We start from the raw sequence: 22,602 nt of genomic DNA on the forward strand, positions 1-22,602 counted from the left end.
CAAGTCGGTAACGGTTTTTCTTACTTTCACCATAAATTTTTATTGATATGACTTTGGTCTATAGATGTAAAAGGCCTTGGCCTTAAAACCGGTTACTGCTGTGATGTCACGCACTCAGGGCTGGCTGGCTCAGCAGGGCAGCTCCAATACCAACTTTGCGGTCGCTTTTAACTCTCAAATATATATTTTTTAATTCCCATTTGTGCAGCATACAAGAGTCAAGGATGGAGATACTATCCACTCAAATTTATTTAAAAATAAAAGGTTCTGCGTATATCCTTTAAAAACCAGGTGGAGTTTACTGGAGTTAGGTTTATACACTGCTGGAACAGTACTTTTACTCCATTACCATTTCCTTCAAGTGCACTTCCCTCTCCTGATTATTCTCTTCATGGTCATCAGCTTAATGATGATCGGACAGTTCAGCCCTATCCAAATCACATTTAATCAAATACACAACTTGAGTAGCAGCAGTAGAACTGGCACCAACTGCAAATAAATCACAGAGGTCACTGGGGGCAGATGTGGAGGACGTCTTAAGCAGCATTAATAAAACATCCCGAGCCAAACCTACAGGGTAATAGGCTTCTCATGTCATTATGACTTTCTCCTCCAGAGCTAACCGAGATATCTGCATTCAGGAATTTAATCTTTAATTTAAAAGAAATGTATAGAGACAGGGTTTGCTTTTACACAACATATGGCCCTTTTCCACTACCAACGCGGCTGAGTTGGGCTGAGCCATGCCGTGCTGAGTTGGGCTGAGTCGAGCTGAGCGGGGCTATTGGCGTTACATTTTGACTACAACCGCACTGAACTGTGCTGGCTGGAAGTGGGTGGACACATTGGGTGGAGTTAGCGAAAGTGGGTGGACGTCACGTGATGTCGTTAGGCAGCGCAAACAGTGACATCAGTGACCTTTTAAGCGGTAGTCTCACGACCCGGATAGTAAACAATAAACATGGAGGACATGGAGTCGTTAGTGTTGCTGGTCTTGGTGCTGTGGCTTGTTGTCACTGATAACGCCAACAGATACTGGCAAGAGCGTATAGATGAGGCGAGGCACATAATTTGTCGTAATTCTTCTTCTTCCAGGTTTACGGTGTTTACAGATGGTGGTTCCCAGCGTGCTCGCAGGGCGTGTGTGGGCATGTGAGGACGCTCCTCCTCACCAATCAGTGCACAGGGGAGTGTCTCCTCACGCCCCTAGCCCCACTCAGCTCGGTTTGGCTCGCCTCAGTCTCACTTCAAAACGGTGCGAATTTTGGGTGCTGAGTAAGGCTGAAGTGAGCTGAGTCGTGCTGCTCTGAGGTAGTCGAAACACGAGCTGTGTTGGGCCAAAGTGAGCTGAAAAAGGGTAGTGGAAAAGGGCCACTATATACCATAGATTTATTGAGCTTAGGAACAATCTTTGCATCTCAGTGAAGTGAAAATCCAAGCACTTAACATGCAGCAGACCATAGAGTTTATTTGTGTGTGTGTGTGTGTGTGTGTGTGTGTGTGTGTGTGTTCCTTCTCTATTAAATATCAGTTTAGAGGTTATATGTTAGCACAGGCTTTTCTACTGGATTTTCACTCCATACACATTTTTATTCCACATTACACTGTAAACATCATGTCTTTCTCACTCCAACAGGAAGTCACACAGCCACAGTTTAAGAGATGTTGCAGGAAGAATTCCTTTTAGAGGCTGTAAAACATTAAAATTATTTGGACTAAACATTACAACTACACAATTTATTACATCTTACTGTAAATATAATTAAAATATCAAAAGCTCACTTACAGTGTAGAGTTTTGTGGAACAGGTTTGAAGCCTGAAAGGCAGATGATGGACAGATAGTTATTATAAAATCTGTGTTCTGTAGTTGACCTACAGAAGACCTGAACTAAACATTACAAGATGTGTCAGTACCAGATTAGTGCCTGATTGGAAATAAATACAAAAATCTCTACACCGGTTCTCTAAAAACTTAACATCTGCCTCCTTACTCCACTTACCAGAGATCTTCTTCCAGGTGAGAAATAGAACACCTGCAACAATGACCCCGACAATGACACCAATCTGCCTTCCGTCTGCACCTCCACCTGATCCGCTACCTGTTAAATCAGCACAGAGTCTTTATCATCTGCTGCAGCAGTAAATTACCTTTTACCCTGTAAATCTGTAGTTCTGTCATGACCACTTTCATCAAGGAACTTATTTACACAAGTTGTATTTGCTGGGTGGTTCTGTTCTGGGACCTCCCTGCCCTTCCATGTGCCTACATGAAAAGGCTAAAGCAGGGAGAGCTGCCACAGCCTCCAGTAGGGTACAGAACTGAGCAGGCATCAATGACAACAGAGATGACACTGATTAAGGTCGGAATATCGGACCTACCTGCCCTTCCAAGTGCCTACATGTAAAGCCTTGAGGCAGGGAGAACACCTCCCTGTCCTTCCATGTGCCTGCATGGAATGACTAAAGCAGGGAGAGCAGCAGCAAAGACTGTTTCTATTAAAAGGTCTGTATAAGACTAAAAGCACCCACTCCTTAATGGAGGATGGCTGCCTTTGCGGGATGTGAAACGGTGAACTATAGAGGCATGGAGATGTGAAGGGAAACAACGTTATATTGTTATGATGACATCCATCAAGATGTTGGATATGTTAGGCAGTCAGTGAACAGTGAGCTCTTGAAGTTGATGTGTTGGAAGCAGAAGAATGGGCAAGGATAAGGATCTTAGCCTCTTTGACAAGGGCCAAATGCAATGGTTAGATGACTGGGTCAACACATCTCCAAAATTGTAAGTCATGGGGGTGTTCCCAGTATCCAGTGATTACACCGCCCTGCATCAGTTTTGCTGACTAAAAGGTGAAGGGCATTTTACACCAAGTTTTGGGTGCTGATTTCAGGAAAAATGTCAATTTGTTTCTAGCACATCACATTTAGTGACAAAATGTGTTCTCTACGTGACTGAATGAAAGGCATTTTAGTGAGCGAGGTGACAGTCACAATAAAGAAAAATCTATGAGAAAGTCTTAACCTGTCATAGTTTAGCCAAGCCTTGTGCACATAAGGCTACAGTTAGGGTTAGGGTTAACCCTAACCCTGATTATAATCATCTCCTGAAGCTCAAGACCTGCAGAGAGACTGTCCCATTGCAACCCACTCACGGAAGTCCAAGAAGAGGAAATTTACCACTTAATTGTTTGTCACTGATGTGAAGATCATGGTGCCGTAATATTTAATGAAATATACGTATAGTATATGCATCAGATTTGTGTTTCATATTGCATTTATTTTTGTAGGTATCCCATTTAACTATTTACTATGCTATTATACCTAAGTTCTGCTTTATTTTAATCAATATTTAATATTCTCTATGAATATTTTAATCAGGTAATATGTCTTTATCTTAAAAACTTGAGGTCCAGGATATTTTTGGACAGCATTTTTTTAAATCAGCACCCTCAAATTTGGTTATATACCTAGTTTTAAACAAAACAGCAAAAACTTTAAAATGTGCAGGGCGGTGTTATCATCCATTAGAAAGTGGTCCAAGGAAGGACAAATCAGCAAACTACAAAAGAGCACCTGTAGCACAACTTGCTGAAAAAGTTAGTGCTGACTATGATAGAAAGGTGTTAGGATGCACGGCGCATCACAGCTTGCTTGTATGGGCTGACTAGCTACAGACCAGTCAGGCTGCTCATGCTGACTCCTGTCCACCAAGGAAAGTGCCTACAATAGGCATGTGAGCATCAGAATTGGATTATGGCGCAGTGGAAGAAGGTGGCCTGGACTGGGTTGTGAGCCAGCATCAATGATACAGAAATGACATTGATTAAAGTCAGACCACATAAAAGGGGATGAATTGGGGTGGAGGTCGGTTGCAAAATGGCTTGCAGAGGAAGCAGCAAAGGTAGGCAGGTTAAAGCAGCTTAAATAAGGCACTCAGAGATTTGCCAACAGAATGTGTAGAAGGGAATCAGCTGAGCTGACAGCTGATGTGGGCTGGCTTGAGATCAGCTACAGTCAGCTGATGTAGCAGGGATTGAGGACTGAGCTTGACTTCATGGCCTGCCAGAACTATGCTACGATCGATTTCCTGCAGGACCACTTCGTCAAGGAACTTATTTACATTGCAATATTTGCAACAAGTTGTATTTGGCAGGTGGCTTTGTTCTGGGACCATCCTGCCCTTCCACGTGCATATGTTGGGGCAGGGATAGAACACCTCCATGCCCTACCTTGTGCCTAGAGCCACAGCAAAATCCTCCAAAACCACCACACCAGGCAGACCTCCCTGGCCTTCCATGCTTTCATGGAAGAGCCAGCATGAGGAGCTTGCGAAACTATAAAGTGGGAAACAAGTTAAACCATGATGAAATACGGTGAGGCGAGTTGAAGCTTCACAGATTGCCAGTTGGGGTAACATAGCAAGTAAGTTTACACAGAGACCCTGAGCAGCTATGCAATAACATTTATTGTTTAATCTAGCACAGTTTGAATCAACGGGGCAGGTCAGGCTGGATGGCGCTGCTTCCAGGCACAGCTGGCGAAATTCTGAAATTCGAAGTGGGATAAGAATCGCCCATTTGTTGTCCAAGCCTGGAATGTGGGCTGTTCAAACAATGAAATTATCCAAGGCACATGACCTGTGAGGTGCATCACAAATCTATTAATAACGGAACTGAGGAGCCCTTGTTAATGATGTTACAGCTGCCTCATTGTCACAAAACAGGATTTGCTTCTTGACTAGTGTTTACCCCACAGAAGATGAGCTACACGATTGGATAGATTTCATTAGAGCAGTGGAAGAAGTGTCAGCTGAAAAGGATGACAATTCTTACATACAACAGCAAACCGCTGATTATTGAACACCCCCCTCCCCCCAACCAATGAAAGGGGCTGCGTCTGTGAACAAAATGTTAATGGTGATTCCAGGTTTTCATTATAGAAGAGATACTGCTCCATTTACCCAACAGAAGGAGACCAGAACCAGTGTTCAGATGTATCCAAGCTCACCCGATCATGGGGTTCTCTACAGATTTAGAGAGGTCAAGAAGCCTGGATACAAAGGAGCGTTCCTGGGTAATAATGCACATTGTGTAATTAAGATGCCCAAACATAGAAACAATACCCTTTGGAAATTGCTATTGTCTCCTGCACTTCTCATGACCTCTCTGAAACAATTAATTTTTCCGAGAAGCACCGACGCTTGCATTCGGTTGCTGTCGAAGGTGAAATTTTATAGGCAAGTTTATTTGTATAGCATTTTTAACAAACAGACATTGTCACAAAGCAGCTTTACAGAAAACTAAAGACCTTAAACATGAGCTAATTTTATCCTTAATATTTATCCCCAATGAGCAAGCCTGTGGCAATGGTGGCAAGGAAAATCTCCCTCAGACAATATGAGGAAGAAACCTTGAGAGGAAAACAGACTCAAAAGGGAACCCATCCTTATCTGGGTGATAACAGATAGCATGATTATAAATAACTTGCTTATGTAATGGTGTCCTATATAGTTAAAGTACAAGTGTGTAACCAGGAAATTCATTATAGTTTTCACATAAGGTCTGTTTTGTTGTAGTTATAAACTGTTCATTGTTGCTTTGAGTTTTGTCATTAGAAAGAGCAGATAAATAAATTATTAGGCTCTTCCCCCAAAAATATTTACAGGGAGCTATACCTATAGGGTTAACACGAGTTGTCAGATTGAGTAGTTGGGTGGTGATGTCATCGTTCTGCGACACAGGAGCTGGTCCTGTGGCTAATTTGGGAGCATGGAGGATGTAAACAAACCAGCTCTTGCCAGGAAATGTGAACTTGTAGAGGGAGTCGGTCAGACTCCAGGGCTTGGATTCTGGAGTTCATGGTGGCAAGTCATGCTGGACAAGGCTGACAAGGAGTTAGAAGAAAGAAGAAACCTTTATTTGTCACATGCACACTTCAAGCACAGTGAGATACATCCTCCGCATTCAACCCATCTGGAGCAGCGAACACGTGAGCACACACCCAGAGCAGTGGGCAACCATACTACAGTGCCCAGGGAGCAGTTAGGTACCTTGTTCAAGGGCACTTCAGCCCAAGGGTGCCCCATGTTAACCGACCTGCATGTCTTTGAACTGTGGGGGAAACTGGAGCACCGGGAGGAAACCCATGCAGACACGGGGAGAACATGCAAACTCCACACAAAAAGGCCCCTGCCAGCCACTGGGCTCAAACCCAGAACCTTCTTGCTTTGAGGAGACAGTGCTAACCACTACACCACCGTGCCACCCAAGTTATTTGGGTCTGCAGGTGTGGCTGCTGGGCTTAGACTCGCGCTCTCTTGGGCAGCAGAGCGACCGGAGCTGGGACTGCGTAGAAGTGTGGGCAGTTTTCATTTTGGCAGCTTCCCTAGGAGCAGAGGAACTGAAAAGATCTGCACCTGGGGGCTCGATGCGGATGCCCCCCATGACACGCAAACAATTCCTCAAAGGAAGCTCCAACTGGAGCCGTGATGCTATTTATTTAATGCTACACGATTTCCAGGAGCCTGGGCGCAGGCTATTTGTTAATCCTGGGAGTAGAAGACTTCTACTTGCCAAACAAGAGCTCTGGCAAATGGAAATGTGCTCTCTTACAAAATGGCTTACAGAGGAAGGAGCAAAGGTAGGCAAGTTAAAGCAGCTTAAATAGGTGCTCGATGAGAGATAGGCCAATAGAATGCATAGAAGGGAAATCAGCTGAGCTGACAGCTGATGTGGGCTGGCTTGAGATCAGCTGCAGTCAGCTGATGTAGCTGGGACTGAGGCCTGAGCTTGACTTTGTGGCCTGCTAGAACTACACTGTGCTCGATCTTTATTAAGACCTTTTGGTACGTCTCGGACTAACTCCTTCTCCAAACTGCTGTGCTGAACCACACAGGTGTAGTTATGATTCTGCAGCTCCTCAGCTGGGACTTTCAGAATGCTTCTCTTCTGGAAGCTTCCATCCTGGTTGGGTAATGTCTCTCTGAGCTCCACATCCTCATGCACATCCTCTCCATCCTTCTGCCAGGTGATCATCACTGCTTTGGGGAAGAAACCTGTAGCATGACACACCACCTCTGGATAAGACGAGTATTTCTGGAACACTGACACCTCGGGACGAACTGCAGAGACACACAGACACAAACATTCCAACATTATCTCAGATTTATTCATTTATAAGTGACACAAGAAGTGATTTTACCTGCAATTAAATTTGGTTAGAAATGTGTTACATGAACAGTGAAATTAAAAATGTCACGTTACCAACTTTTTTTGCTTCTAACCTTCAAAGCTGTTCAGAACCTTGATCCCCTCTACCTTAGTGAACCCTGAAGGCCTATACTCCCCCTCTCAGGTCATTGAGCAATAGCCTACTTGCTGTCCCACGGTGGGGACCCGTTCCACCATGGGAGGCAAGAGCTTTAGTGTCATGGCCTCCAAACTCTGGAATCAAAGGCCCCATTTATCCTATACCCTTATTATGTTACAGTAGCAAAGCAGACCCCACACTTTACCTTTCCTGTCCAGAATCTCTCTGCGGTACGACACAAACGTCTTCAACCAATGGATACACTCATATTTCAGGTAGTGTGTACAGCGATTAGCCTTATGTCCTGTAGGTTTCCACTTATTTATAGTGATCATGGCTTGAGATTTCGCTTCAGTCCAGGTTTCAGTTTCCAGATCCAGACTGACGAGATCTTCTCCATCATAACCATACTGACTGTGGCCTCTAGTGGTGCCATCATCGATCTCACAGCCAAACATTAACTGCACAGTGTGAATGCCTGTAAAAAACACAAACACATGTGTAGTGAGTGGAGTTCAGCTAAGCTCCCTCTTGATTCAAACCATTAAATTACAGTTTCTACTCTTCCTTTCATCCCCCATCTTTTTTGAAATGTCTGTTCCAGTAGAAAAAAAAATGCTATAGCAGGGAACTTGTGAAAGAACATTTTGTAAAGTGTGTTTTGTATCCTTCTACACTGCATGTGTCCTACTCCTGGTTCTAAATGCGTCTAAATGTACACATAAGATGACTGACGAATATAAACTTTGATTGATCGGCTTTGAAAATTACAGTTTGTGATGAGTTACTGAAATTTTATGTAGATAAAGACAGCAAGTCAAGCCAAATCCAATTTAAGACAAATAAGGCTAGTTGTTTAAAATCAAGACAAAATATCACCTTATAAAAGGAGGATTGGCCGGGGCCTGTGCAGATGGGGGTCATAAGCCAAGACACTGCACAAGGCAGATTTGAGATTACTGGAAGAGTTAATGCATGATACCTTTAAGAGGCAACAGGTATTTACTTCCAAAAACTTTGCTGGAGAAGGTTATGTTTTCACCTCCATTTTTTTTTTTATTGTTTGCTTGTTTGTCTCTTCCCAACATAACTCAAATAGTGAACAGATTTTGATGAAATTCAGAAGAAAGGTGGACCATGGGCCAAGGAACAATTGATTAGATTTTGATACAAATCTGGACATGTATGTGGATCGAGGATTTTTTTTGTCTTTTCCCAATATAACTCAAAAAGTAGAGAACGGATTTGGATGAAATTTGGTGGACAGCTACAGTATTATCCCCGGTTCGAGTGATTTGATTTTGATCTGTTGATATGTGGCCCCGGGCAGCACGGTGGTGTAGTGGTTAGCACTGTCACCTCACAGCAAGAAGATCCGGGTTCGAACCCCGTGGCCGACGAGGGCCTTTCTGTGTGGAGTTTGCATGTTCTCCCCGTGTCTGCGTGGGTTTCCTCCGGGTGCTCCGGTTTCCCCCACAGTCCAAAGACATGCAGGTTAGGTTAACTGGTGACTCTAAATTGAGCGTAGGTGTAAATGTGAGTGTGAATGGTTGTCTGTGTCTATTGCCACTTTTCCACTACCAACGCGGCTGAGTTGGGCTGAGCCGTGCTGAGTCGGGCTGAGCGGGGCTGTTGGAGTTGCATTTCGACTACAACCGCGCTGAAGCGTGCTGGCTGGAAGTGGGTGGACACATTGGGTGGAGTTAGCGAAAGTGGGTGGACGTCAGGTGATGTCGTTAAGCAGCGCAAACAGTGACATCAGTGAGCTTTTAAGCGGTAGTCTCACGACCCGAATAGTAAACAATAAACATGGAGTCGTTAGTGTTGCTGGTCTTGGTGCTGTGGCTTGTTGTCACCGACAACGCCAACAGATACTGGCAAGAGCGTATAGATGAGGCAAGGCGCATAAGGCTTCAGAAATTCTCGTAATTCGTAATTCTTCTTCTTCCGGGTTTATGGTGTTTACAGATCCCAGCGCGCTCGCGGGGCGTGTGTGGGCATGTGAGGACACTCCTCCTCACCAATCAGTGCACAGGGGAGTGTCTGCTCACGCCCCCAGCCTCACTCAGCACAGTTTGGCTTGCTTCAGCCCCACTCCAAAACGGTGCGAGTTTTAGGGGCTAAGCAGGGCTGAAGCGAGCGGAGTCGTGCTGGTTTTTGGTAGTCGAAACGCGAGCCGTGTCGGGCTGAAGTGAGCTGAAAAAGGGTAGTGGAAAAGGGCCATATGTGTCAGCCCTGTGATGACCTGGCGACTTGTCCAGGGTGTACCCCGCCTTTCGCCCGTAGTCAGCTGGGATAGGCTCCAGCTTGCCTGCAACCCTGTAGAACAGGATAAAGCGGCTAGAGATGACGAGATGAGATGAAATGAGATGAGATGTAGAGGGACTGAAAATCTGCGATCACGGAAAACGGATGGAAATCGTGGAATTATGCATCTGAAATGGAATTTATTGTCAGAAATGGAATCTACACATTCTAAGCTTGGGGAGGCTGGGACCTCCCCTGCCTGAGCTACGGGCGTCCAAAGTGGGGCTGGAGCCGCCGATGGGAAAACGAAACTAAAGCCGAGCACCGTGGCTCTTCATCCTGAGGTGCGGGGCTAGCGGGCCTTGGCAGGACTAGTTCTTTGGGGAGAGGGCAGAGGTCTCTGGCTGTCAAGTTTGGGGCAGCTGGGACCTCCCGTGCCCAAGCTACGGGCGTCCAAATTCGGGCTGGAGCCCTGGATAGAAGTGAAACCTAAGCGCAGCGCCGCCGCTCGCCTCGGGGCAAATTATGTCCTGAGGCGCGGGGCTAGCGGGCCCTGGCAGCACTGGTTCTTTGGGGAGAGGGCAGAGGTCTCTGGCTGTCAAGTTTGGGGTGGCTGGGACCTCCGCTGCCCGAGCTACGGGCTTCCAAAGTCGGGCTGGAGCCCTGGATTGAAAGGAAACCTAATCGCAGTGCCGCGGCTCGCCTCGGGGTGAATTACATCCCAAGGCGCGGGGCTAGCAGGCCCTGCCCACGCTGGTTCTTTGGGGAGAGGGCAGAGGTCTCTGGCTGTCAAGTTTTGGAGGCTTCTTTAAATATAAACTACATTTCGAGCACAAGAGGCTGGTGCTAGCAACATTGAAACAGCCACAATAAAGCTATGCAGAAGCCTCCCCACCACCAGATACCTGAAACAATAACTTTATATGTTAACATGTACTTGAAATAATCTTAAACCTAGTTTTCAGTGCCAAAAAAAAGCATTTGCAAAAGCATACGAGTTATTAATTGTAGCAAAATCAAAAATATAAACAAATAATTTTATTGTAACAAAGTGGGCTAAATCTCAGTTTAATTTTTTTTTTCTAAATTAAATATCAAAATTATCTGAAACGGAATTGAAATGGAATTCACTATCCTCCGAAATGGAATTTGCTGTTTTTTGAAACGGAAAATCAGAGGCTCTAGAGATGAGATGTGGCCCCCTCTGAAGAATCGCCACCTTAATGTGGTGGAGAGGTTTGTGGGTCTCCGTGATCCTGGGAGCTAGGCTCTCAGAGGTATTAGCCCCTGGTAGGGTCTCCCAAGGCAAACTGGTTCCAGGGGAGGGTCCAGACTAAGAGCAATTCAAGACCCCGATGAAATGGCAAATTAGGAACTACAGCACCTTGCCTGGGAGCAAAAAAACAGGGCCTCCTCCTGGAGCCAGACCTGGGAGGGGAGCTCACCGGTGAGTGTCTGGTAGCTGGGCCTTGGCCCATGGGGCCCGGTTGGGCACAGCCCAAAGAAGTTACATGGAGCCACTGCCATGTGGGCTCACCACCCACAAGGACAGGCACTGGAGTCAAGTGCATCATGACTTGGATGGCAGGTAAAGGTGGGAGCCTGGGCATGCTGATCCTCAGCAGCACAGACTAGTGATTGGGATGTGGAACGTAACGTCTCTGGCGGAGCTAGTGAGGGAGACTGAGTGGTACCAACTAGATATAGTTGGGCTTACCTCCACGCATAGCACCGGTTCTGGAAATAAACTTCTGGAGAGGGGGTGGACTCTCTCCTATTCCAGTGTTGCCCAGGGTGCGAGGCGCTGGGCAGGTGTGTGGATACTCATGAGCTCCCAACTGAGCACTGTGTTGGAGTTCTTTCCGGAGAACGAGCGGGTCACCTCTACGCAACTGCAAGTTGCCGACAGGAAAACCGTGACTGTTTGTGCTTATGCACCAAATAGAAGTGCAGAGAATTCTGCCTTCTTGGAGTTGCTGGGTGCAGTCCTGGAAGGGGTGCCAACTGGGGACTCCATAGTTCTCCTGGGGGACTTCAAGGCTCAAGTGGGCAATGACGGAGAAACCTGGAGGGGGTGATTGGGAGGAACAGCCTGTCTGATCTCAAACAGAGCTATGTTTTGTTGTTGGATTTCTGTGCTCATCATGGATTGACCATAAAACACCATTTTCAAGCATAAGGTGGTTCATAAGTGTACCTGATACCAGAACACCTTAGGCCAAAGAACGATGATCAACTTTGTGGTCATATCATCAGATCTGCAGCCGTATATCTTGGACACTCAGGTGAAGAAAGGACCAGAGCTGTCAACTGATCACCTGGTGGTGAGTTGGATCAGATGGCAGGGGAGGCTGCCAGACAGACCTGGCAAACCCAAGCGTGTAGTATGGGCAAACTGAGAACATCTAGCCGAGTCCTCTGTTCATGAGGTCTTCAATTCCCACCTCCAGAAGAGCTTTTCATGCATCCCAGGGGAGGTTGGGGACATGGAATTCGAACGGACCATGTTCAAAGCCTCCATTGTCAAGGCAGCTGGTAGGCGCTGTGGCCCAAAGGTCATTGGTGCCTGTCGTGGTGGTAACCTAAGAACCTACTGATGGAAATCAGTGGTGAAGGAAGCAGTCAAGCTGAAGAAAGAGGCCTTTTGGTCTTGGTTGGCCCAGGGGTCCCTTGAGGCAGCAGGCAGATACTAGGAGGCCAGAAAGGCTGCAGCTTCAGCAGTTGCTGAAGCGAAAACCCGGGTGTGGGAGGAGTTCAGGGAGGCCATGGAGAAGGTCTTTCGATTGGCCTCAAGGAAGTTCTGGCAAACCGTTCAGCGACTCAGGAAAGGGAAGCAGGGCTTGCCTCAGGCTGTGTGCAGCTGGGGAGGAGAACTGCTGACCCGAATTGGGGAGATTGTTGGGCGGTGGAAGGAGCACTACAAGGAACTCCTGAACCCATCCTCCATGGAGGAGGTGGAGTCTGAGGACTCAGGGGAGTTCTAACCCTCACCCATGGTCATGAGCTTTGGGTAGTGACCGAAAGGATGAGATCACGGATACAAGTGGCTGAAATGAGCTTTCTCCGTAGGAGTGGCTGAGCTCACCCTTAGAGAGGGGGTGAGAAGCTCAGACATCTGGAGGGACCTGGGAGTAGAGTTGCTGCTCCATCATATTGAAAGGAGTCAGCGGAGGTGGTTCGGGCATCTGATTAGGATGCCTCCTGGGCACCTTACTTTGGAGGTTTTCCAGGCATGTCCAACTGGGAGGAGACCTTGGAGTAGACCCAGAACACGTTGGAGAGATTATGTATGTAATCTGGCCTGGGAGTGCCTTGGGATCCTCCAGGAGGAATTGGAAACTGTTGCTGGGGAGAGGGATGCCTGGAATACCCTGCTTTGCCTGCTGCCACTACGACCTGACTTCAGATAATTGGAAGAAAATGGATGGATAATGTGTGGCTTGATGGAGATATGGACTCCACAGAGTACCCTTCTAGTTAGTAGTGTTGTAGTATTTGAGACTGGTCTCAGTCTTGAGACTGGTCTCAAGACCACTTTTTGAAGGTCTTGGTCTCATCTTGGAATTGAGCACATTTTTACTTGGTCTTGTCTCAGTCAGAGAGGACTCAGGATTTTATTTAAAAACTGGTCAAGACCACAAATGTGAGGATTTCACTAAATTGCCCGTGCATTGTCTGATTTATTTGTTAACATTGTTACTGTGATTGGATGTAAAACTTCCTGCTTTAAATGTGACCAATAACGTGACTCATTACTAATTTTAAGTTTTCTTCCTTTTAACAGCAGTCACCCCTCCTACCTTCACACACACTGGTCCAGTTCTGGTCTTGACTTGATCTCAAACCCTCAAAGTCTTGGTCTTGTCTTGGTCTCAATACACTCTGGTTTCGATCAAGACTTGGTCTTGGTGGTCTTAACTACAACACTACTAGTTAGAGACTGGTATGATGTTTTTCCCCAGAAAAAAAGTTCCAAATCAGTTCTTGTACAAAAGCCTTTTTTGATCTTGCTTATACTGCATTGGATGGGTGACTCCTAATTCGCCTCTGTAATTTCTCTCTGTAGACTGGCCTCTTCACATGCTGTAACTCCATTGAATGTGCTGCTAAATCATACACACACACTAAGTCTCATAAATGTGATTCACAAAAATACTTCAACTTCTGCCTCAGAGGAAATTCTTTGTTTGGCTGTTTAATAGCCATTTTGTTCTTTTTGCTCTGTGAGCTTGGCATTTTTAATGGAACTTTGTGGGTGAATCAGCCATGTGCACATGCCCAGTAAGTTATGGATGACTGGGAGTACTGGCTCCCAGTAAAATTCAGCTTCGATTATAAAATACTACTACTGACCTATAAAGTAAAAAAAAATAATAATAAATAAAAAAAATATGGTGATAATGTGTTAGAAAATGTGTGTGTTTCACCTTTACTCTGATTGAAGCACTGCATTAATGTTTTCACATCTTCTTTGAACCATTCCTGTTCTTCCTGCCAAGTCTCTGTCTCACTTTTCCAGTAATTTGAATCAATCTTCTTTATCCACTCCGTCTTTGGGATCACCGTCTTTATGTTGCTGTCATAGTACTCAGCCTGTTCTCCATCCACCAGAGTAATAGCAGTGAATTCTGGGAAATTTATTCCTGGTGTGATTCCAGTGTACAAGAACTGCAGAATGTGTGTGTCTGTAAAGGTGTAAGTTGTTTGAGTAACACTCACCACATATAAAGTAAAACAAAATAAAACAGAAAAAAAATAATTAAAAAGATACATTTTCATTTGCCCAATGCTTAAAGATTTTAGCAAAAATCAGGACATCACAAAAATCCCCACCGACTGACTGAGTTAAAAAGACCAACCCTGAACATCTCACACACGATCATAGACATATAAACATAGACGCCGCCTTCTGCGTAGAATCATACATCATCCTCGCCGCCATATTGGATGTGGCAAAGTGGAGATTCTTCAGCCGTCTCTGGTATAGCGTCTAGACAGTAGCCGAGAATAAAGATGCCTCATTCATGTGCTGCGTTTAACTGTACCAACTGGTTTACCGTCCAAACAAGATCACATGGGATTACCCTTCACAGGTGAGACTGGAAAAATACTTTTCATTGGATTTGGTCATTATAACGTAATTTTACGAACAGATTTTTCTGACTTTGTGGCTAATATGAAGTCTCGTGCATAATAGCCGCTCGGTGAAACCTGTCTCCAAACAACGAAGTATTTCCTTCGTAACTACACTGATTGTTGTTAGTTGCTTAGCTAACTTTTCACGCACTATGTAGGTTTCCCAAAAATAAAGACATGAAAAAGCAGTGGGAGACAGCTGTGCGACAGGAAGGGTTTTCTGCTACTCCGTCATCCATGCTCTGCAGTGAACACTTCAGAACGGAGTATTTTGACAGAATAGGTCAGACAGTCAGGATCAGAGAGGGGGCTGTTCCTTCAGTTTCCCAGCTCATCTCCACCGGGGAGGTGTATAGTTATAAGCAGTGAGAATTAGATAATACAGTGCCACACTATGATGAATGTTTTTGAACGTATGATGAATGTTTTTAGCCTTTCTGAATGTGAAGGAATCAGTGATGTATTTTGTTTTGGCATGACGTTAGAACCTGGCCGAACTCAATTTGGCGGTCATTCAGCTCACTTTATTCAACGAGAGTAGGTCTGTGTGGTGACTCAATAAATAAAACAGTACATTTTTATTTTCATTCACCATTTCCAGTTTTTCCACTATTTCCATCACTTATCATATTCAGTCTTGCAGGTTGGTTATTGTGGCCTCAGGTTTTGGTAGCTTGCTACGGTATGCTGACTGATTAGCTTACCTGAGCTATCTATCGTGTATCTGTTGCTAGTTTGCAGTATACAGGGCATTTCGCACACCATTTATAACCATCACATTAAAAAAAGTTATACATGTTTTGATGCCTGTTTGTTTCCCAAATATATACGTGTGTGTCTTAATGGGTGAATAAAAGGCATCGAGTTAAATATTATCGTAGAAAGGGGCTTTATGAAGTTCAGTCCATTTACTTGCATTGGTTACGGGGAAGATTTGCCACATCCAATATGGCGGACACTCTGACGTATCCCAGCAATGGGCCACCAGGCTCAATGCGGCGTCTATGCACACAACAATGTCAATAAGAAAAGCTATGATTTGTGAGTGCAGTAGTCAGGGGAGGGAGATGGTGCGTGCTGGGAGTCATAGCACAATTCTTTTGGCCATGTGTTTAAACACAGCTATGGAAAAAAAAAAAAATTAAGAGATCACTTTTAAACGGTGACCACCACTAAAAGTGATCTTAATTTTTTCCACAGGTGCATATGACTTCATTATGGTCAACAGGGATATCCCTCTCAATTGACAGCAGCTGAAGATCAGTGAGCCCCCCCCACCTCCCATTGTCTTCAGAGCTGAGTTTTGATCAGCTTCAGTTTAGAGAAGTTGTTACCCCTGGCACTGTAACGCATGTTTTGAGGAGGAACGTCGGATTAGGGAAAACTGATTCCATATGGTTGTTTTTAATGCACCTTAGCACAGCTTTGGCATTGCCAGATGGGAGAGGATATGCAAAAGGTGCCACCTATATGGCACCACATCACATTTTCTCCACTGTAGGGGCATCCATTAGGAAACCTGTCCACATTCTTGCACATGGAGGGACACTCTTTACAGCACTGAATCACAGCTTTTCCACCAGAGGGCACTTCTCCATTACAGGAGCACCTAATTGGGCAAGGTCATACTTCGGGCAGCAGGGTCGTACCTCCTGCAGCAAGGCTGTACTTTGGGTGGTAAGGTCGTACCTCCTGCGGCAAAGTCTCACTTTGGGCGGCAAAGCCATATTTCCTGTAGCAAGGCTGTACTTTGGGTGGTAAGGTCTTACTTCCTGCTGCAAGGCTGTACTTTGGGTGGCAAGGCCATATTTCCTGCGGCAAGGCTGTACTTTGGGCGGTAAGGTCTTACTTCCTGTGGCAAGGTTGTACTTCAGACAGTAAGGTCACTCAGCTTCGCATCAGGCCATATCAGACCACCCTGACATTGGAACATTTTTCTAGAACAGCACAGTCTGTCTTGTGTCACTCCTTACTTATACAACAAACAGTTAGTTTATTATTAGAACATCATTGGGACATTTCACTGTATATCACCCCTCTGTGTTCACTACATAAATTCTGATTCTAGCAATAAACAGTTCCTTAAATTCAAACTGTCACTACACTGACTACAAGCGGTCAGTCAGTCTGTGGGTTTCCATGGCAACATACAACGCTGTATCCAGCTGGGAACTATTTGGTCTAAAATACTATTTGGTATAAAAATATGGGGTCTGATATGTCAGTTATATGATATTAAGAGTGACTTTTGCTAAGAACAGCCCAAAAAGAGCATATTCAGGAAACTCACCATCTCAGAATTTAATCACAATGTTATTATATAGAGTCTAGGGATAGGAATAGAAAATTTTACTAACCTTGACCAGATTAACCCCTTCCCGGCCGGATGGGCCACACCCAAAATTTGGAGGTCCGACCACGGGTATGACATTCATGTTGGTTTAAATTGAATATTCTCAAAGATCCCATGATTCTGATTGCTTTTTCTGAGAGAGCATATGGGTGATCTATAAATTGCTTCCAAAAAATTTGTGGGGGTGCGAAGCGTATCCACACTAGCGCCACCTACATTTGGCACGGACGACTATCTGGCTACCTAGAATTAAGGCTCCAAATAAAATATGCAACTATATCCCAAGGATTTTTTTTGTTGTTTTCTACTGCTGCATATGTAAGTAAGCTAAATCAAATGAGAAAACAATGGGACTAGTGAGAATAATTTAGAAAATCTAATAAAAAATAATGAAAATCCTTGCCGACACCCTACTTCGGGCCACGCCCACAAAAATATTCTCACTATCCCATACAAACAACTAGTTCTAAAAGTTGAACCAAAAGGTAGTCTATCTATTCCAAATAGAAAATTTGTGGGTAACATTGTTGGTAGGCTAATATTAACATTTATAAGCTTGATTTTCCATCTTCGCCCATGGCATTTTGACCCCTAAACTGTACCTAGATGTGGATAAACTGATCTATGATACTAGAAGTTTTATTGGAATTGTATTTTCTGACTTCTTTTCTGCCATTTATAAAATATTTTAGATGTTATTGTACTTCACAAAAATACATACACTTACTGAAAGTGTAATGATATTTAAATTTTCACCGACTAGGTATCTTGTAACACCGCAACATTGAGGCCTTATCAAAGTGACAAAAATTTTCTGCTTCTCAGCTTGAAAAAGATCACTTCATGGTCACTGAAATTTTAGCCAATTTATCATTGAAAGAGGCGGCACGGTGGTGTAGTGGTTTGCGCTGTCGCCTCACAGCAAGAAGGTCCTGGGTTCGAGCCCCGGGGCCGGCAAGGGCCTTTCTGTGTGGAGTTTGCATGTTCTCCCCGTGTCCGCGTGGGTTTCCTCCGGGTGCTCCGGTTTCCCCCACAGTCCAAAGACATGCAGGTTAGGTTAACTGGTGACTCTAAATTGACCGTAGGTGTGAATGAGAGTGTGAATGGTTGTCTGTGTCTATGTGTCAGCCCTGTGATGACCTGGCGACTTGTCCAGGGTGTACCCCGCCTTTCGCCCGTAGTCAGCTGGGATAGGCTCCAGCTTGCCTGCGACCCTGCAGAACAGGATAAAGCAGCTAGAGATAATGAGATGAGATCATTGAAAGAGGTCTTAAAATGGGTTAGAGTCATATTATAGATCTCATGCACACTATATATGTTGGTATCCTAGATAAAGGAATAGCATTGTAGTGCACATTTCTTGTACTTGTTTATAAGGGCATTTCTACGACGATCTCCCATTTGTTCTAGAGGCATTATTCCTTGAGATTTTACTGGTGTTAAGTTTATAACTGGTAAAATGTCATTCAAAGAGTCATTGGCCTCAAAACGGTAGGATGCATCCAAATCTGAAATGTCAGAGTCAACATCACTATTTGATCCCATTGACTAATGGATATAGCAAGTGGAATGTCATCGATATCATGCACAGACTCATTTACAGGAGTACTTGTCTGTTTTGGTTTAGGTTGTAGTTGATGTTCAGGAGTTTTCAGAACTTTTTTGCACTGATGAGGGTCCTTGCAACAAGAAGTACATATTGGTGAGCCAATTGGAATGTCTAACTGATTACAAATGGACACAGTTCCAGAACAGAGTGAAGATGACTTAACCTTTTTATTTGAAGGATGGTTTGGATGTTGACATGCTTTTCCAGGTTTCCAATAAATTCCAAGCTGAAGTCTGTGTTTTGGACAAATTATGTCATCTTTAAAGCTTATTTGACGGGCTCTGTTCATTATCAGTTCAACTTCAGTTGTCCCTTCTAAGTCTATTTTTAAGTTAGACCCATGAGATGCAACAGAGTAAGCCATGTTACAAACTTCAGTTGGAATATCCTTTGGCTTTGTTGACGATAAACTGCATTTTCCAAATTTGCCATCACGGAAGATGTACCTTTCCATTTTAACCCTAGAAAAGGATGCAACTTCTGAACACTAATCTGAATGGTAGGTTTTGATATATTGTTTTTGATATTTTGTCAATGATTTTTTTTGAAAGTTTGAAAGAAAGACAGAAGAAAAATTGATGACAGGCATAAATCAATTTTCCATCAATTATTATGAAACCAAATTGAAGTGTAAAGAGAAAACTTACCCACACAGCTACTTGGGCTTACACAATGCAAAATACCAGTGTTCTTCTAGTCTGCAAACTGCGCAACGTAGGCAAGACTACGTTGTAACGTCATTTGGAGCACTACAATGCTATTCCTTTGTCTAGGATACCAACATATATAGTAGCGTGCATGAGATCTATAATATGACTAACCCATTTTAAGACCTCTTTCAATGATAAATTGGCTAAAATTTCAGTGACCATGAAGTGATCTTTTTCAAGCTGAGAAGCAGAAAATTTGTCACTTTGATAAGGCCTCAAATGTTGCTGTGTTACAAGATACCTAGTCGGTGAAAATTTAAATATCATTACACTTTCAGTAAGTGTATGTATTTTTGTGAAGTACAATAACATCTAAAATATTTTATAAATAGCAGAAAAGAAGTCAGAAAATACAATTCCAATAAAACTTCTAGTATCATAGATCAGTTTATCCACATCTAGGTACAGATTACACTCTAAAAAATAATGGGGCCAGTACCGGTTCTTCAGGGTGATGCCATAGAAGAACCTTTTTCAGGGCTTCAAAGAACCGTTCATGCAGCAGTTCTTTAAAGAACCATTTAAACCATTTGTTTGAGCAGTGAAGACAGATTTGTGTAAACATAGCCTATGTGCATTGACCAGCAAATGGTAAGAGAATGCCAGGCTCTGAAGAACCATTTCCAATGTGAAGAACCTTTCGCATAATGTAATGGTTCATCACAGACTTTTGACTCTCCATGGAACCATCCAGAGATTTGAAGAACCACTGAAGCACCTTTATTTTTTAGAGTGTAGGGGTCAAAATGCCATGGGCGAAGATGGAAAATCAAGCTTATAAATGTTAATATTAGCCTACCAACAATGTTACCCACAAATTTTCTATTTGGAATAGATAGCCTACCTTTTGGTTCAACTTTTAGAACTAGTTGTTTGTATGGGATAGTGAGAATATTTTTGTGGGCGTGGCCCGAAGTAGGGTGTCGGCAAGGATTTTCATTATTTTTTATTAGATTTTCTAAATTATTCTCACTAGTCCCATTGTTTTCTCATTTGATTTAGCTTACTTACATATGCAGCAGTAGAAAACAACAAAAAAAATCCTTGGGATATAGTTGCATATTTTATTTGGAGCCTTAATTCTAGGTAGCCAGATAGTCGTCCGTGCCAAATGTAGGTGGCGCTAGTGTGGATACGCTTCGCACCCCCACAAATTTTTTGGAAGCAATTTATAGATCACCCATATGCTCTCTCAGAAAAAGCAATCAGAATCATGGGATCTTTGAGAATATTCAATTTAAACCAACATGAATGTCATACCCGTGGTCGGACCTCCAAATTTTGGGTGTGGCCCATCCGGCCGGGAAGGGGTTAATCTGGTCAAGGTTAGTAAAATTTTTTATTCCTATCCCTCGACTCTATAATAACAAATTGTGATTAAATTCTGAGATGGTGAGTTTCCTGAAGTGGGCTGTTCTTAAAAAAAAAAGTCACTCTTAATTTCTTATTTATAGAGCTGTTGTAGGCTAGAAAAGCATAATCACACTCACAGCGCAGTTAAATTCTCTCTACATTATTACTACTGTTTATAATAATAATAATAATAATAATAAACCCGGAAGTGTGCTTCTTCACAACGTCTTTTAAAATTTCGCTTTCTAATCAACTGATAGTTTACATTTCTAAACTCACCTGCTGATGAAAGATGAACAGAAAATGTGAGAAGCAAAACTTTCATTACAGAGCTGCGGTTCTCCATCTTACAGCCCAAGACAAACTGAATAAATCATTACGTCACTTAAAATAAATAAATCACGTGCTTCATATCGTGAGACAGACAGGTAAGTGGGGGGGTGTCATAAAGTCCTTTCGGCGCCTCGTGTGGACCAATCAGGATTCAACCCCGTCGTCATGTGCTCTTTGGAAGGGAGTTGTGCAGGTGCTTGATCACTTGGGCCCTGTTGAGCAGCACCACGCTTTAGTGCTGATCTCATTTATAGCTGTAGGGGGCATGTAGGGGTTATGACTGGCAAGTGTTTCCCAGCTGAGCTAGCTGAGCGTACGGCAGTTTCCACCCCAGCTCCTGGCAGCGCCTCTCGCCGCGTACAACAGTTTCCGCCCCAGCTCCAGGCACATGCGCAGTCTCTCTCGCGCTCCCTCGTGCACTCCGTCATACAGTTTCCGCCCCATCTCCAGGTTTATGAAACGAGCAAATGCTCCCGCCAGCCCGAGCGCTACAACAGCTGATGATGACATAGACGACCCACAGCCAAGTACCAGTGATGCCAGCGGTCACTAAATTTTGTATTTTGGTATATTTCAAACTAAAATGTTTTCTATTTTTCACACCTGTATTTCGTATTTTTTGTTTTGCACATATTAAACGAATTGTACTGTACGCAGTGTAGTATGCAGTGTTTGACTTAAACCAAATAATGAGCCAAGGTAATGAAATAAGAAAATGTTGATTAAATAAGTCTTTAAGATGATTACAATATCATTACACATCACAATATACTTACGTTCATTTAACATAGGCCGACTTATGACCAGATCGGTTTACGACCGGTCAGTCGTAACCAAACGCAGTCATAAGTCGACGACTACCTGTATATAAATGCTTGTTAGTTGGGTTTTACTGTGTCTCAGAAGTAAAATGTTTTCCCTTACAATGGTCACGAGTCACAGTCGTTTCCCGTAACAACTGTTCACATGCACAAAACATAATTAGGAGCTTCTGAAAGCGATTATTATACTCCATTTTGTTTCAGTTTCCATGTGCTCTGTGACTTATATGGAAATGTCACAAAATGGCGGCTTGGGGACTCACAGTCCTGCTTTAAACATCACTGAGAGCTTTTCTGTCTCCTGGTTCTTTGACTTAACCTGTGTTTATCGAAGGGTTTTGAACATTTTCGTTGTTTGTTATAAGTTTGAACATATAAATGATGACGAGAGCTGGTTTAAACCCCATCCTGATCAACAGCAGCTCACTGAATAAACACACTGCGCTCCACACTGACACCCAGTGGAGGCTCCAGGAAACGATACTTCACTGTTTCACATTTTCACAAACGTCAAGATTCACTGATAACCTCAGTCCCATGTCTGATGATTTATGCAGTGCAGACCATATCACACTGTTCCTAAAACACATATGGCATGCAAATAAAAGTAAGTGGAAAGTTATAAATAATTAAATTGTATATATATAGGGATGTAAATTATTTGCTAAGAATAGATTCAGTAGCAGCTCATTCGTTAGGGCCTCATATTCAACATAAATTAACAAATT

At 43.7% G+C, this 22,602-nt stretch overlaps 1 protein-coding gene across 1 annotated transcript; it reads right to left on the minus strand.

The window, feature by feature from the left end:
- Nucleotides 1-1,467: 1,467 nt before the first annotated feature.
- On the minus strand, nt 1,468-21,111 carry LOC132872788 (class I histocompatibility antigen, Non-RT1.A alpha-1 chain-like). Its single transcript, XM_060907872.1, has 5 exons — nt 21,000-21,111; nt 13,987-14,244; nt 7,518-7,790; nt 6,843-7,124; nt 1,468-2,100 (listed from the first exon to the last, which is right to left on the minus strand). Exons 1-5 carry the CDS (start codon nt 21,064-21,066, stop codon nt 1,874-1,876), a joined length of 1,107 nt encoding a protein of 368 aa, XP_060763855.1. The 5' UTR covers nt 21,067-21,111; the 3' UTR covers nt 1,468-1,873.
- Between the last annotated feature and the right edge of the window lie 1,491 nt (nt 21,112-22,602).

The sequence above is a fragment of the Neoarius graeffei genome, chromosome 24 (assembly GCF_027579695.1).
Source record: "Neoarius graeffei isolate fNeoGra1 chromosome 24, fNeoGra1.pri, whole genome shotgun sequence".
NCBI classification, from domain to species: Eukaryota; Metazoa; Chordata; class Actinopteri; order Siluriformes; family Ariidae; genus Neoarius; species Neoarius graeffei.

Excerpts from the sequence above, each read along its gene's own strand:
- LOC132872788 (XM_060907872.1), bottom strand. The coding sequence starts at position 21,066 with ATGGAGAACCGCAGCTCTGTAATGAAAGTTTTGCTTCTCACATTTTCT. Across the intron at positions 7,125-7,517 it reads AGAGATTCTGGACAGGAAAG|TTCGTCCCGAGGTGTCAGTG; the intron begins GTAAAGTGTGGG and ends GTGTCTCTGCAG. Across the intron at positions 2,101-6,842 it reads AGTCCGAGACGTACCAAAAG|GTAGCGGATCAGGTGGAGGT; the intron begins GTCTTAATAAAG and ends CTGATTTAACAG.